At 43.0% G+C, this 17,288-nt stretch overlaps 1 protein-coding gene across 1 annotated transcript; it reads right to left on the minus strand.

Annotated features, from left to right (window-relative positions):
* Window positions 1-923: 923 nt before the first annotated feature.
* On the minus strand, window positions 924-3,396 carry LOC120840037. Its single transcript, XM_040210463.3, has 3 exons — window positions 3,125-3,396; window positions 2,824-3,037; window positions 924-1,028 (listed from the first exon to the last, which is right to left on the minus strand). Exons 1-3 carry the CDS (start codon window positions 3,319-3,321, stop codon window positions 924-926), a joined length of 516 nt encoding a protein of 171 aa, XP_040066397.1. The 5' UTR covers window positions 3,322-3,396.
* Window positions 3,397-17,288: the final 13,892 nt, after the last annotated feature.

The raw sequence follows: 17,288 nt of genomic DNA on the forward strand, positions 1-17,288 counted from the left end.
TCTTGGCTTTACTCGAAAATATTAAGACCGCCTTCTACACCTCGTCGGATCTCGGAGGCTTCGTGACCCCCACTTTACGCACCTCTGCCTTAGGTGGCTGTCATATCGAAGCCTTTTGCCCCTTCACGACCCCTTGCTTTGTCTTTGAAATGTCAAAGAGGCACACTCTTGCAACATTAGGATGGTTGGCTGGCATACCTCATGCAGTACTGCTCTTCTATAATGTGGAAAGGCAGCCAAAAGCACAGTAGGGCAAGGGATGTTCAAGAGGCAGGCATGATGAAGGTTCCCACAAGCAGCCCCCACATGCAAGTTGTAAATTCTACGGTTCATGCTCACCCTCAGAAATGGAGGGTGAGCATGTACCGTAGAATTTACAACTTGCATGTGGGGGCTGCTTGTGGGAATCAATATCAAAAAGAAACAAGGAAAAGGCAACGAAAAAAACTGCACCTACATTAGATGCTTTTGCCTGTAAATGTACACAATGTGACGTAGCAGTAATATCCAATCATCAGTTTTTTTTTTATTTTTGTCTTGGGATTGGATGCATGGCCACCATAAAAGCTGCGTGGCAGAAACTCCCCATTCAGGACTGTGATCTAAATGCAACAAAGTGGTAACTTAAAAAAATAAAACCTAGATTGAAATGTTTACACTTAGAAAAAATTGCATCCGCAAGGTATGCCGACCACCAAATCATTGTATGGAACAGACTCGGCTTAGCCAGCGATTATGCAGACATTTTGTCGAGCAGAAAGTACTCCAGGGATATAGAACGATTTGGGTTGCAGAAGTTCCGCACTTTCACTGGTTGAATATGCATTTGAGATATATAGTATAAAGAACATTCGTCTGAGGTTGAGTTCACATTTTTTTATTCCCTGTCCAAAAACCCGGTGTAAGCTTCCGAGGGGAATTCCTCACGCATTGTCCTGACGACACAGGCAGGCAGGACTCGTCTGTTGCGGCGCCCCAGTCTCCGCCACATCCACCGTACAAACTGCCTGTAGGCCACGAAGCGTAACCTGTGAAAATGATAACATAGATAGTAACTTGTCAGTGTGATAAAGTTGCGTATAAAGTAAAAGTACAGACTGCAAGGTTAAACTATACAACTGGAGTGCATAGGTACAATATTACAAAGGCGGCATGGAGGCATCTGTACTCCACCTTCAGGATTTCTTCTAAAACCTTTTCATGTATGAAGAAAAAGAAACATGTAGTTAGATGAATTTTAATAACCGATACGATGGAACACAGAGGTATGATGGTCAAAGAGCAGTGGATAATTGTGAACTAAATAACATCTACAGAAGCACATTATTGTACCGAGTATGCTTGTAGAAGACACAAGTGCTTCTGATAAGATGTACCTATGTTTCATGCTTTCCCAATGTAAACACTTCTTTGGTGTGACATGTAACATCACCTGTGGTGGGCTTTACTTGCGTTATTGTTGATGAGCTGACTAGTTATCAGGACACTGTATTCTAATTTATCTACAGGTTCAGGTGGTATCATCAACATTGTAGTGAAGTGCAGTTCTAAATAATTTGCTCTGGTTCTTATGTCGCTTTAAAATGGGGTCTACAGGAAAATAAAATTGTTCTACTGCCATGCTAATTTTGAAGTGTGGCACTTGTAATGCTTGTGCAGTGTATCACTTGAAAATGCTTTTACAAAGTATTCAAGGTTACATATAGCCGGTTGTAAAATCAATTGTGAAATCAATCTCTGTGCAACATGTTTTCTGAGTTGTTAATCTGTTACAACAAATGTGTGCACAATTCAAAACTATTCTTTGCCAGCTGTTCATAATTGAGGTGAGGCGAGTGCTGTTGGTAACAGATAAATTGGAATGTTTACATAGCGTGCCTTTGAGCCACGAACAACGGCCATTTCTGTAGTCGGGGGCGGATGCAGGAATTTCCTGAGGTGGGGGTCAGGTGTTGGTCAGCGTACCATATGTTTAGAAATTCCCTCCCCCTCGTTTTACGCCCTAAATTTTACGCACGCAGAATTCAAGAGGGGGGTCAGGACATCCGGACCCCCCTCTAAATCCGCCCCTGTCTGTAGTAGTATTTATTGCGTACTATGACCTATTTCAGTTCAATAGAATTTGAGATCAATGTACTGACGAATACAGTCTGAATTTCAGCAAACATTAGCTTCGCTTAGGGTTCCGGATTCGACTCTTTTAGAGAAAGCTCATATCCCGACATGTCTAGAGTATTGCAGAACGTGAATTAGTTACCGTTATTGCTGATGCTTTGGGACAATGGGCTGAGATGAGCCCCAGGTATGGCACCAAGCTCATGGAGTTATCTTGTTTCTGTGCCTTATTGCAAAGGCCTCGAGCCATTGGTGAGCACTTGTAATAAAAAATGAATGAATAAATGGCGTGTCAAGCAATTGCTTTTTGTGTGGATCTATATTTGGGTCACAAGGGGCCTTCCAGATCTAGTGATATGTTTAGGTGGTATCCACATGGGTAAACAAATTTCTGCCCCTATAAAGATTTACAACAGAGAATATGTAAAATGTGTCCCTGACCCCATCGTCGCATTGTGAACGACCCTTGGGGTGCACTAGTTCCATCTCGGTTGCGACGAAATATAACGGGAGTAAAAGGAAAATTCGATGCACATCGCCAGGCAATTGGCAGCGTTGCACTCGCACTTGATGTCGCAGAAACCCACCGTAAATCTGTTCAAGGGCTTCTGTTATTTTCGGGCGTGAACGAAGAGTGATAAAGTGCGCGTGCCTGCGATGTCGCGCTTTGTAAGTATGTCGAAGTACGTCGAAATGTTGGAGACGAACGGAGCACCTCTGTTCCCCTTGCGCCGGGTTGTGACCAGCCTCTTGTAGTGCCCAGAAGGCTACTCGGAGCACGGCAGCCTGAAGGCAAATGAGCGAAAAGTCTGCGTGCTCTGTCACGCATCCCTCCGGTTGAGCAGTTACAGCAGGCGGGCATTCTCGGCCGCAAACGCATTCCCTCGATGTTGGCATCACCTCGCACCTCTTACAAGAGCACCTATGATTGAAAACGAAGAGACGTCACATGGAAACTGCTCAACTACAGATAAAAAGTGTGTGTTGAGAAACCAGACGCGGTGCTTACCATGCCGTGGTGACCAGACGCCATGCATCTGGGTCCGGACGGGGATCGGGCTGTGCCGACATGTCTTCCTCATTCGGCAACCGAACTTTTCTCTCGCGCTTTTCAGGCGTATGCGAGTACGGCGACAATCCAACAGACTCGCTATACGCGAACATCTCGCGCTCTATTTCACTGAGACCGTCTCTCCAGGTCGCCATGTTGAGGGAAACAGCGGCAGTGGCACAGCCACGGGCCACGGGAATCAGCACTGTGGGAGCCGCGGTGAAAGAGCAAGGCACATGAGCGAGGGATACGGGAGAGAGGGGAGAGTCTGCTCTCGCTGTAGCAACGTCCACAGCGCTAAAACGAGGACAAGACCGGAAGTCACATACCCCGCGGCGCGTCATGCGCACGTGACCCGGGAAACATTGTATGAGTTGAGGGGCATCCCTAAACACCATCTTATTTGGCCGGAAGTCCGAAAATGGTTTCATGGGTCCTTTAACTTCGGACCAGGGTAGCCATGAGATTTAGAGTCAGGTCCACGGACTTAAGACGCCATTAGAAATATATTTTGTAGCCACACGTATTCGTTTATCAGCATCCGCGGTTACAAATTTTATACTTTTAAGCAAAGAAAGAAATATATGTAGCGTCTATAAAAAAGGACAGCGAAGAACTTGCTTTGCCCGTCATCTCTTACACCGATATCGATAAGGGGTATTGACGGAGGATCCTATTTTTCGCAGTTCCTCACAGCGCATGGTCAGAACGAATTTCTTCTTGTGTACACTTCAAATGTATACACACACAGAATTCGTTCCGAGTATGCACTGTGAGACTGACGAACTTCCCGGAGTATAAATATTATTTATACTCCGGGAAGTTCGTCAATCTTAAAGGATTTCTAGTGTCTCCGCAGTCCATGAGAAACCAGATGATAAGCGGTCGCTCGCGATTGGCTGTCTTACGTCCGATGTCACTCCATCTTTTCTGCGCAGTATTGCAGAAAAAAAATCGTGTGTCACTATTTTTTTCCAGTCTTTCACAGGTAAATCCTGGGTTACTTAGTGTGTCTAAAATGACAAATTGAATAATGACGAAATATTAAAAAATTCTATAAACCACTTTACTCCCCCTTAGGTTTTTGTCTCATTGTAATGTCAATAAGAAGTCATATACATCGTTCCAGGTACTTGGTACATGTTATGTCCGCTGCGTTGACTATATAGTGTTATAACACCTGGCATATCCAATTAAAACCATTGTGTGGCATACAGCATCAAGAAAAAAAAAACTGAAATAAAAACTTGACTACACAGTCGGCTGGGACAAGGTATTTTTATTCTCTCCAACCTTGAAGAGTTAGAAGTCTCGAGCGAGCGTCGTCGTCTTCCGGCAGAAGTCGGAGCTCCTCAGAGTACCATGAATGATGTTGGTTTCGGCGGCAGCTGGGGAAAATATCGGAACAAATTCAAAGTTCGATATCTAAACCTACTAAATAAGTACATCCTTAATTAAGTGCCGAAGGTAGTACTTTGGCTGCTATAGCTGCCGCCCACATTAAAATCAACTCTAGTAGTAAATTTATCATTCTCGGTACTTCGCTGGAAACGTTGATGATTTACATGAAAAGAGGGGGGGGGGGGGGGGGGCGGGCATTCACTCCGGTTCTCCTAGACTATACTTCGTTTCATTTGGTGTCGGGGCACAGTTGAGGCTGCAAGGTTATGGTTTGTGACTCAAACAGCGTCAAAAAAGCAGACTTATAGTCTTCGTGATGTTTTGTGTACTACGTACTTGAATTTTGCATAATGTTTTGTTACTCGCGTTTTAGACAATGTTTTATTTGTCCCATCAGCTCCTACACTTTAAATCTCTGTTGCGAAGATATAGCGAATAAAAGCGCTCGTAGCGAATATATTCGCTACAACAGCGGTAAAAAGCCGGCTTCCACAGTCCTGTATTCGCTACAGACACAAAAAAAGTAAAATACCAACAAAATGTCGAGCAACCTAACATACAAAAAGAGGTACGTAGCGAATGAATCCATCAAAAAAGATAGAATCCTTTCGTAGCGAATATTTTTTCCCCACGCTGTTGCGAAAAGGATTTTTCAAGGTTAAGGGACCTTGTTTTTTTGGTTTTTTTTTACATTTTGCGTTTTGGTTAAAATAGATCGGTAGCGGATGAATCTCAGAGCGCACAGCAAAGCCCATGGCGAACCCTGACTTGTGCACGAAAATGAAGAAACAAAGTGAAATCTGCGGCCAATTGTTCTTTCTTTTTGCTTTTTGTTTCGTTTTTGTTTTTGAATCCATGACCGCACCGTCGGGAGAAGGGGAGGGAGAAGGAGGGGGACGAAGAGTTGGCTGTAAAGAGAGAGCCTCAAGCCGACAGAAAAAACAAAACCACGCTACAATCCGACGCCGGTCCCGGGAGAACTTCAGCCAATGGGAAGTCATAAATTTTCAAAAGCGCGGGAGATGCACCAAGAGAGAGAAGCGATATTCAGACAAAAGGAGCTATAATGGAGGCAACAAGTCGTGACCTCCGCGGCGCTTTGCGCGGTAACTGTGTTGAGTGTCGGTGCGACCGCTACGTTAGAACGATAGAGTTAGTTCAGCTTGCCACGGACATTCCTCTCGGTGCTTGCATCGATTGCTGGCACCACCCGGTTTCGCACCGAGCATTGGGTAAGTTTCCACAGTTCATTTCTTTACCTCTGATTTTGCAAGTATGTTTGTAGAAATGAACTGTCTTCTCGCCTAGCGAAAATCTGGCGGATATAAGTAATTAGTGTTCTGGAATCCGTTCGCACTTGTGGAAATGAAGTGAACTAGGTGGACCTGTATTGAAGCGGTGAGAAATCAGTCATCGCCAAGTCGTTGACGTGCGACGTTTCTTCGATAGATTGTTTTATCGTAAGGCTTTCTGCGTTCGTTTCGTCGACATTCCTTGCGACAGTTCGTTGCAATGTGTATTACGGTCGCATTTCGTGAAGACATATCCTCCTGTGACGTTTTGTCGCAGGAGGATATGTGTTCACGTAACGAGCTTCCACGAAATCATGCAGTGTCGACGAAACGTGTGTACATAAAAAGTGTCTATGAAAAGTTGTCCACGAAATGCAGTCGCACGAAACGAGTTTTGATGAAACGATAGGGGGCCGTTCTAAAGCGTTTCCGGAGGTCCGCACGGCCTGGAAAAATGAGAGTTCGTCGTCTTCATAACTGCGTGAACCCGTCGACTGGGTGACAGAGAGAGAGAGACGTCTTTATTTTGCCATTCTGGCTTAAAGGGGTGTTCGGTGTTTCGACGAGACCAAGGAAATGAATCCAGCTCGTTTGTCAGCATCGACAAGCATATGAGGCCTTAGAACACCCGTTTTGAGCTCATCAGTCTGGTAAACCACATTGTTTGCTATTTAGCTTAAAAAATATTATTGTAAATTATGAATCGACTCATCCTTGACAAGATCATTTTGCATACGGTATAAGTGAGTGGGAATTTTTACTCAATATTGCAGCTAGAATGTCCAGAGGACAACGTCGTGGAACCTGGGCCGAAACTATCTTTTGGCATTGACCGAAAAGTCATCTGGTGTTCAAGCGACCAAAAGATCGTCCTCGAGACAACATCGATGGAGCGAGCACTGGTGCTCTGCCTGGGAGTTTATTATGCAAGAAACATAACCTACCCAGTGGCGTTTTCTCAGCTCCTGGCACTAATCCAAATAGTGGTGGCGGGCGACGCCAACTTTCGCCAAAGTTGGAGAAGGGTATTTCTGAAGGCCCTCTTAAAATCTTTGACAGCTTGAGAGAGTGAAGAAGCTTGATAGACGTTACTATACAGTTTTTGAAACTAATCATGTTTCCTTATACGCATATAAAATTTCTGGAAGCTCACCAGGATTCACTGTGCCAATATTTTAAGATCAAATAAATACGTTTCACATTGTTTAACCTTTGCTTCATGTATCTTTTTGTTACGTTTTTTTGGCTGGTTTAGTTTAATGCCTTACTTTTCAGTACCTCTCTAATGCAAACAGGCTATCAACCAGGCACGTAGCCATGATTTTGGTTTGGGGGGGGGGGGGGAAGGGGAGGGGAGGCCGCCCATGACGAAATGCTGTATGAGGGTGAGGGGGAGAGGAGGTTCCAGCAAAATGAATGATTTCGGGAAAAGGGGGGGGGGGGCGGGCCTCATGGGCCTCCTTCCTGGCTACGTGCCTGCTATCAACAGTTACACAAACACTGAGGATCCCTATGATCTACCTTGTATACAGGCTGTCTACCAACCTGGCAAACAGAAAACCTGTAATTCCCAAGCAGCACGTTGTGAATGGGCCATCGCTGGCAAGTGTACTATGGCCAACCAGATTTTCGATGGCCCAAGCTTGGCCAAAGTGCTCGGCAATAGCAGTGTTTTCGTCCTCGTCTGGTGACTTGCCATTCACTTTATGCCAGTCGCTGGCCATTCACTTTAGGCCAGTGACTGGCCATTCACTTTAGGCCAGTGACTGGCCATTCACTTTAGGCCAGTGACTGACCATTCACTTTTGTCTAGTGGCTGGCCATTAACTTTAGGCCAGAGACTGGCCATTCACCTATGGCCATGACTGGCCATTCACATTTGGCCAGTGACTGGCCATTCACTTTAGGTCAGTGACTTGCCATTCACCCTTGGCCAGTCACTTTCGGCGAGCCACTGGCCATTCAACGTTTGGCCAGCCACTAGCCATTGACTTCCGGCCAGTCACTGGCCGAAAGTGGCTGTAGTTATACACTTAATACATAATTTATCACAGACTGCCAGAAAATCTGGGTGTTCCTCAGAAGACTGTCAAGAGTTTCGGGAGGTCAAGTTTGAGAACTCAACCCCAGAAACTTTTACATAGTAATGACACGCGAAGCTGCTACAAGGCTGCTCAATATTTATTGGACTTTTTGAGTACTAAGTCTTAGGACGCTGGTTGCGACCACCATTCCAGTCGTCGTGGGTTCAGGGATGGCATGTTGTCCCACCATTAAGATCCCCCGGTAGTGCAGCAGTAAAAAAAATAAAAAGAAGTAACTTTAGGTGAAGGGACAGTGCAACAATAGAGAGATTTAGTAGATCATTCCGATACCTCCGATAGCCCCGATAACGATACAATGCATGCGCAAGGGAGGCTGTGGCGGAGTATCGGGTATCGTTATCGGAGTCATAGAAGCGATCTACTAAAACTCTCTACTGTTCAGTTACAATATTTTTCACTTTACACAAGCTTACTGGCACTAATGGGAAATAGAAGCCTTGAGTACAGAGTAAAAGTTTTTACACACTTAAGGGTGTAAATCAGTTTGTCCCTGGGCTAACACCCTTATGGCGTTCAGGCAAGCACCCTTCATAAAGGGTGCTTGGCATGAAATGAGCACCTGCTGGGGTGGCCCAGTGGATGCTGGGCCACCCCAGTCAATCTGGCGCCGGGAGGGTATCATGCGACGTTTTGGTTATGTGGAGTACAAGGTCACATGACGCTCTCTCGACGCTGGATTGGCTGGTAGCGTCCGCCGCGCTCAGACGAAGGGTGAAATGAAGTATAGACCCAGTGAACATTTCATTGGAATGTGTCCAATACACATATCACAACTTGTAAATTGTACAAAAATCATATATGGTATTGCATATTCTTATATTATTATTACATGATTTACAGCTTATCATGTTTACTGAACACATTTACACTTTTTTCACTTATAGGGATTGCCACATCACCACATACGAGGCATGTGATAAAGAAATAATGAGTCACACTAAACACAACTCACTTCATGAAGTAATACAAAAGAGCTCCTTCCAAGCCACATTATAACCCCGTGGGCAATTGGGAAGCGCTACGGCACCCCCCTTTCTCAAACTCTAAGTGAGCAAGCAGTGGCCCCAAGCATCGCACTGCACAGCTGAACCATTGTGAACATCATGGTCTGCCACAAACGAAGCATGTAAAGCTTTCCTGTTTGGAGATCAAGTGACATGATTTGTTTGTCTCAGAGGATTGCAGGCAACCCACGCTTCGCTTATCACTTGTCTCCTACACGCATCTGGCTAAGCTCACAAATCGCGCATTGTACCAAACGGTCCAAGAAGACGGAAAGGAAGGGCTCCCCTCATTCTCGGACCCTCGTTCGTCCAACCGGAAACAGTCATTCTCCCCCTAGAAGATTAGCCCGTCGCTCAAAACTCGAACAAAAGTTGCTTTCCCCACCCCGTTCAGCCCTAAGCTGACAGTGTTGTGGAAGCTACGTGCTCCTTGGGCCAGCCCACGTGGGCCAGCCACACGCTCGTCACGCCACGGGTACTTCGAACGGCTCGGTTGTAACGCGCTGACGCTATTGACACCACCACAATGCTGCCAGCGCCACCAAGGGCAAAGCTGATAACCACGCCTTCCTTGCTACTCCACGAACGCGGGGAATCTTTTCTGCTTTTGTTTGCGCCGGATATCCCATGACGCATCGCGCTCTCTGTTCGCTTCTCTTCGAGCGCTTGCTCGAGTGCACCGTTTGGAACGCAAAATATAGCCAGTCGTTCAAAATACAAACGTGCGATTATCATTTACGGTTATTATCCCTCATACTTGATTCACTTCCGAACGAAATTTGAATATTTCATTTTTTTTCTTTCCGTACTCCTTTAAAGAACACAACTGTGATGATGATTTAATGAATGGTGATGATGAAATAATTTTGACTAAAGGGAGTGACCACAAGGGTATACTGAAAGAATCACTAACAATGATGAAACCTAGAAACCTATTAGTGCCTTCCCTGTGTTTTGCCATTGAGTGGAAGTTTCTTGGCCTATAATTTTGTTAGAAACAGGTGTGATGCGTCCGTCTGTTTTTTATTTTAATCTTGATGCTGTGCATATTTTTTTATTTCCTAGGTTGAAAGCTCAAGGCATTCCCTGTTGTTTGTTCAATCACATTTACCCCAATGTTAGTAGGTTGCTTTTTTATGTTTACTGTCCTTGGGTATATCAGGGGTTGTGAACAGTAAAACGATGTAAGGCCCAGGAAGGAATTCCCTTTGTAAAGTGGTGCAAGCAGAAGAGAAATTGTAAAGACTGACTTCATGTCTTCTCCTGCGTTTTCTTTTTTGGGTCGCCTATTCATTTTTGCCCATTAATACTCAGCTGTGTTTGATACTTCTCTGCGTTTGTGTCATCCTTAAGAGAACCCGTCTTTAATAAATTATGTGTTTAGCCTGTTTGGCTAGCTTGCACCCTTCGTTTTGTTTTTGTCCATTAATAAATGACTGTAGGATTCAACTGCAACCACGGTGTTAATATATACTAATAAATAGCAGCATACTTTTATTGACTAGTGCTGATGATTGGACTAGTTAGTAGCCAATTATTGAAAAGAAAGCATGAAGAATAGGGGAACAGAGGATATGAACACAACACAGCGCTGTGTTAATCTCCTCCTTCTTGTCCGTGCCATTCACATTTCATGTTTTTAATAACACATTTGTTAATAATTTTCTGCTTGGTATCATCTGTATAGGGGTTCACTGGAACGACCCATCTGCTATTGCATTCACTTTAGGGCAGCTCCCCCTTCCTCATGGTGCCATCGTTCAGGAAGTGCAAGGCGGGTCTCACTCTCACTCTTGTGGTTCAGTTCCCCAGGTTGACATAGGTTTCAAGCTGCTAGCCAAACTGAGTCAGGCCTTCCAGCCCTGCAGGAAATGTCAATTCCACTCTTTTAGACGTAGACACCTACATTTTGCGTGTACGTGAAAGAAGCTCCAACAGAGAGAAAACAAAATGATTGGCCTTTTTTAATGCATCCTTTTCTTTTGCTGAGAACTTACATAAACGTTACACGCTATTGTACATTCAGTGGTGCGGCTTAATTTAGGAAGAGCACTTTTTTCATATAACTTTTATATAAAGAAAAAACTCAATATAATGGGTCGGGCATAAATGGTTGCTATGAACTGCCCTATACATTTACACATTACCTGATATCATCAAAAGAGTAGAGTAGTGTAGGGCTGCACTGCACCAATTACAACTTTGTAACCCATTAATAGTTGAGTCATTCCATGCCAAAGGAGACGGCAATTTCCGTCATATTTTGGATATGCTTGAAAAAATAATATGAATAAAGACACATTTGAAAGTAAGGATGGCTAAGTTTGAGGGCTGAATTATGTTTATTTTTGCTGACGTCATGCTCCAAAGTGCAGGGAATTTGAGAAAACCTCCTGTATTTAAAAAAATACTGAAAAAGGCTATTCTCACCACATAATTTTACGTTTGCATGCAATCAAGCATAAATGTATTATATCTTACCTTGAAAGGAAAACACCTTACGCCGGCATTTTGGGTCCAGACAGGCACTCCAAACCGAAGCAAATTTTTAAGATTTCTTGATTTGTTTTAGACAACTTGAAATTAAAATTTGACAAAGAAACTTTTTCTACTTATTTTCATATACCTTATACTCGACTAGGTTGCATTACAACAGTAAAAAATTATTCGGACAGTTTTTCATTAAATGGTGAATATGACACTTTCTTCGAAAACTGCCCTATAGAGGGTAAAAAAAAGCCATGTGGGCAACGGTGCTCGCATTTTCTAAAATAACCGAAAGGTTAACCAACCCCCTCTGTTCAACATATAAAAAAATTAGAAAAGTACTTTTTGATATTTTGGAGAAATTATTTTTTAAATATGAGGCAGAACAACATCGCCTCCAGGTGTCCACCTCGTCGGCAACTCACGCCGTCGTCTGGTACAGTCGAGCGAAACACTGCACGGGGAACTTAATTTCGTTAACTATATTTGTATAGCTAACGCTAAGAATCTTGACATTATGACATGTCTATTTATAGTGACTAGAAAGGGGATATTTTTTTTTTTTTGGTCTAAACAATATGTTTGGGTGCGCTTGCAAGTTGAATAGCGACAACTCGAATACTGTTCGGGATACTTTTTATCAAAGCCGAAACAAAGCACATTTGTAGTTCATCGACATTTCTTTTTTTCTTATGTACATGAATGTAATATATAGTACAGAAATACTATGTACAGATGTCGCTCAGATAAGATATCAATATACCAGAAAGGGTAGGGCGAATACTCATATTTAGGGGTTTTCGATAGGAGCACAACACATAACTTTTTTTCATATAGGGGTAACATATATTTTACAAGTGGTAAATACGCAACATGCTTTTGTTGTGTTATAACCTTCGAATGGTCGTTTGCCTGAATATCCACTCTTAATGTTCTGCTTGTTTTAATGTTTCCCTCTTTGTATTTCAGTTGCACTATGTATTGGCACCCCAATACATTTTCGTTGAAAAGGAGGAAAATCACCGTTATCGCTCGGCATCGTTGACGATCTCCGACGTTCACTATTTCATTTTTTACAAGCAAACGCAGTATGATTAAAAAGTGAAGACGCGCCGTCTGCTAACCAATTTTGATGAACCGTCTGCGTTCACAAACTCGGTTAGTAGACGACGGCTTTGCCTCCAGTCACCTGAGCACAGGTAAAGTGGAATTAAGGACTTCAAATTAGCGTGCCAAAAGAATATTATTACGTAGTAGCTAAAATAACACCCACGTCCATCGTGCAAGAAGAGTTTTCCATGCGAATTTAAGACATCGCAGCAGACGGTTCACACCCGTGACGTTCCAGACGTGCGCAGTGTTCTAGCCTATGATATGAACTGAAAGCTAATGAAACACTGATATTCCAAATGCGATATAGTATTTCTTGACTATATTTTATATTTCTCTACATAAGAAACAAAAACGTCGGTGAGCTGCAAATGTGCTTTTGTTTCGGCTTTGATAAAAAGTATCCCAAACAATATTTCGAGTTGTAGCTGTTCAACTTATAAGCGCACCCGAACATATTGTTTAGACCAAAAAAAAAATATCCCCTTTCTAGTCACTATAAATAGACATGTAATAATGTCAAAATCCTCAGCTTTAGCTATACAAATATAATTAACGAAAGTAAGTACTCTGTGCAGTGTTTCACTCGACCGTAGCAGACGACGGCGTGCGTTCCCGACGGGGTGGACGCCTAGAGGCGATGCCGTTCTGCCTCATATTTAAAAAAATATTTTCTCCAAAATAACAAAAAGTACTTTTCCAATTTTTTGATTTGTTGAACAGATGGGGTCGGTTAAACTTTTGGCTATTTCAGAAAATGCGAGCACCGTTGCCCACATGGCTTTTGTTTACCCTCTATAGGGCAGTTTTTTAAGAAAGTGTCATATTCACAATTTAATTAAAAACTGTCCGAATATTTTTTTACTGTTGTAATGCAACCTAGTCGAGTATAAGGTTGATGAAAATAAGTAGAAAAAGTTTCTTGGTCAAATTTTAATTTCAAGTTGTTTAAAAAAAAATCAAGAAATCTTAAAAATTTGCTTCGGTTTGGAGTGCCTGTCTGGACCCAAAATGGCGGTGTAAGGTGTTTTCCTTTCAAGATAAGATAGAATATATTTATGCTTGATTGCATGCAAAGGTACAATTGTGTGGTAAAAATAGCTTCTCTTCAGCAATTTTTTGAAATACAGGAGGTTTTCTCAAATTTCCGGCACTTTGGAGCATGACGGCAGCAAAAATAAACATAATTAAGCCCTCAAACTTAGCCATCCTTACTTTCAAATGTGTCTTTATTCCTATTATTTTTTTCAAGCATATCCAAAATATGGCGAAAATTGCCGTCTCCTTTGGCATGGAATGACCCAGTTGGCATTTATTTGTTTATTACTATTGGCTATTATTCTTTGACAGAAAGAATAACCGGGCGAGTTGGTACGGTGGTAGTCTTTGAACTCCATCAAATATTGAGGTTTGACATTAGTTAATTTTTTCCGCCTTTTTTCATGTTTTTGCCTTTTCTAGCTGCTCCGATTTTTTGTAAGGGCTTTCGCCACTACTGAAAAACGTGACATCTAAACTCCTTTTATTTTTTGCATCACACGATCGTAAACTTAAAAAGTGTGCCGGTTCGGTAAACGCGAAGAGACCTAAGTTCCGAGGGTGAAACCTCTAAAAACGACGGACAAGTAAAATAAACAAACAACACAGGGCGTTGTTTGTCCGTTGTTTTTAGCGCTTTTACCCTCGGAAATATGACGAAGAGACCGCGCGTCTCTATGCACAGGCATTAGCTAATGCAAAAAATCATGCTGCATGCTCGCTCTTCTAACGTTTTTCTCGCTCCCGCTTTATGAAACAAATCGGTGGCGAGCGGCTGTTAGGACAAGACGTCAGAACTAGCATGACCTGTGAGTAACACTTTGGGACGGCGACTGAATGCTTGAACTGCCGTCAGACGGCAGTTGAACGCTCCGCACAAGCGTCGTCGGACGAGCGCCGCACGACGGCGCAAAGAACATGCCTACGGTTCCGCCGCGCGGGAATCTTTCTCACACTGCGGAGCGAGCCACAGGTTTTGAAGAAGATACGCTCTTTTGAAATAACGAAATAACACAGGTCAGAATCATAGTTAGAATCAAGCATAGCTTAGCAAGCGCACGGTGCACGACATAGTTTCAAACAGCAGCCCACTTCGCAGAAACAAAAGAAAGTTGCTAACCGGCGTTTGCACGAGTCGTGCATGGGCTGTTCTGAGCTTACGGGCGTTGGCAAGACGCAGCGTCTCCCAGCTCTCAGTCATCGATTGTTATTCTTGAACACGGTATTCGTAGATATTTAAAATATCCATTAAAACGGCTAAAACGTAAAAAAAGGAGATTTCCGAAGCCTCTGGAACTTCAAAAACCATTCAACCGAGCCCAACAGAACTGATTGCAATAGCGATGGTCTTGCGCAGTCTTCAAGAGTCTCTTTTCCTCTTTATTTATTGTTATTTTTTTAGAACAATACTAAGCAAAGTATTATTAAATTTGTAGCAATAAGAATTTCACTAAAATAATAATGTAAAACATTACAAAACGTGAGTAAATCTTAGGTTTTATTTAAACTTTAGGTTGTTTCTTTTTTGTGTAAACCGAAACCGAAACTAACTTCAGCAACGTTTTCTTCGTCGTAATTGTCTGCGTGTGCGTGTGTGCATGCGCGTGCGTGTGTTTGTGCGCGCGCGTGTGGATACGTCCGCGTGCATGCGCGTGTGCGTTTCTGGTTGTGCATGCGTGTGCGTCTGCGCGCGGGCGTGGGTTTGCGCGTGTGCATGCGTGTGTACGTGCGTGCGCGCGTGTATGTGTGCGACTGCGAGCGCGCAAGCGTCTGTTTGTGCGTTCTATTGCACTGCGCCCGCAAGAAGAACAATTGGATGCCCCGGGACACTGTTAAAACACTAACTTATTGATTATTATTATTATTATTATTGTTGTTGTTATTGAAACATAGCCCTGAGACTTTGGACACAGGGCCCTAAACGTTTCTATAGCTGGCTGTAGCTGTATCTATAAATTTTTAAGGCCGACCATGCAAAGCTACAGAGGTTGATAGCCTCCCATTGAATTTCCCATAGACGACCATAGGCCATTTTTTAAGGGATGTCTCGGACTGGTTTATTATGGGATTTGCCTCCTTATGTGTGTGAGTTTTTGTGCATGTCACCATTTTCTCAAATGAATATTTTACCCGGGTTCACATGGTCATGGGACCGGTTCTAGCAGCATGTCATGAATATTTGTCAAACATTTTCACAATGTTTTGATTTCATGTTGCCAGATATAAACTCGAGACTAACTGAATTTCTTACTGTACACTTTCATCAATAAATATTTGTAAAAACTGCTAGTATAGAGCATTTCACCCTACTTTCCGATTTCTGAGCATGAAGTGATTTGTAAGAAAATTAAATATGAACTCATATATAAAATTTTGTTTGCAAACATAAAAATTGTATGCAAAAGAGGCACTCTATTATTAGCTATTTGCATGAATTACAACTGACATTATAAGAAACTAGACTGCTAACAACTGTTGCTTTTCAAGCAGAAATCTTAGCTGTACATTATGTACAGAGCCATATATAAGCTTTCCAAAACCATTTCACATTATTTATTCAGCACCCTCTTCTACACCCTTCTCACATTCTTCACTAAACGTAGGGTGTAACACGAAACGGCACCTTTTTCGGTAAAACTATGAGGTTGTATTCCTAAACTGACACCTTTTGGCGGGCTAGTTGGTTCATGATTTCAGTAACAAATGAACTGCGCAAAGGACGAGGACAGAGGCAGAAACGAGCACGACACACGGAGCGCAGACTTCCAACTGTTTATTTGGCGCAGACACAACAGTATATATGACAGCAGCAATCAGTTTGCGGTTAAATAAGGTTTAAACATGACCGTCCAAAAAAGAGAATTCCTTGTCTGATAGTGAAACAGATTGCATGCTTATGCAGTCGTGACCTTTCTTTTTAATGAAGTAGGCTTCTACGAGTTTTCTACGAGTTGTATTCCTAGTTTTTAGGATGTTAAAAGGGTGTAGCCGAGGGTGTAAGTTGCTACAACACCCCTTTTTCACCCTTAAAGGTGTAAAAACGTTTACTGTGTAGTACGGCCGAGCATCACTGGCGTCAATCACCACGATAGCGTCAATAGCGTCACGGCGTTGCCCACCACCCTCCAACAACCACGTTGTTAACAACAAAACCAGAGTTCTGCACATCTAGGTCGAGATGTTCATTTTCTTTTTCTTTTACGCGTGGTTCGATTTTGAACGTTTCCGTTGCGGTTTTAACTGAAGCTGTCAGCTTTCCTTGGCTCAGGAAATCAGTATCCTAGCACCTATATGAAACATTACTGAGACTAGCTTAAATTTAATCAATATATAAGAGACGTCTTGTTTAGGCTCTTCCAAAACACAAAGACTGAAATATCCAATCTTATCCGATTCAAGCACAAGCTGATCGGGGTGTGTGGCTAGCGTGGCGGTTTACTAAGCTGAGTTCAATGATACACCTATAGGTTAAGGTAGAGAAGGGGGCTTATGGTCGGTGTACAGGTACACTGGCTGGGTAACGGAGGGTGCGTCTTCCAGGAAAGGGGAGCATGTGCGCCCGATGCACCCGACTACAACTTTTTTTTCTTCGAGTGCAGTTGGGAAGTAAATATGTGGAGCACTAACCGAAAAATCGCGGATGTGGTATTCGCGCTAAGAGGGCCGCGCAGCGACAGAGCGGTAT

The sequence above is a fragment of the Ixodes scapularis genome, unplaced genomic scaffold (assembly GCF_016920785.2).
Source record: "Ixodes scapularis isolate PalLabHiFi unplaced genomic scaffold, ASM1692078v2 PGA_scaffold6__148_contigs__length_123643588, whole genome shotgun sequence".
NCBI lineage: Eukaryota > Metazoa > Arthropoda > Arachnida > Ixodida > Ixodidae > Ixodes > Ixodes scapularis.

What these genes read in the sequence shown, in the direction of transcription:
- LOC120840037 (XM_040210463.3), bottom strand. Translation starts at nt 3,321, where the DNA reads ATGGCGACCTGGAGAGACGGTCTCAGTGAAATAGAGCGCGAGATGTTC. An exon ending in CGTCTGGTCACCACGGCATG is followed by an intron (nt 3,038 to 3,124) that starts GTAAGCACCGCG and finishes TTTCAATCATAG; the next exon opens with GTGCTCTTGTAAGAGGTGCG. An exon ending in AAGGGGAACAGAGGTGCTCC is followed by an intron (nt 1,029 to 2,823) that starts GTTCGTCTCCAA and finishes TCATTTTCACAG; the next exon opens with GTTACGCTTCGTGGCCTACA.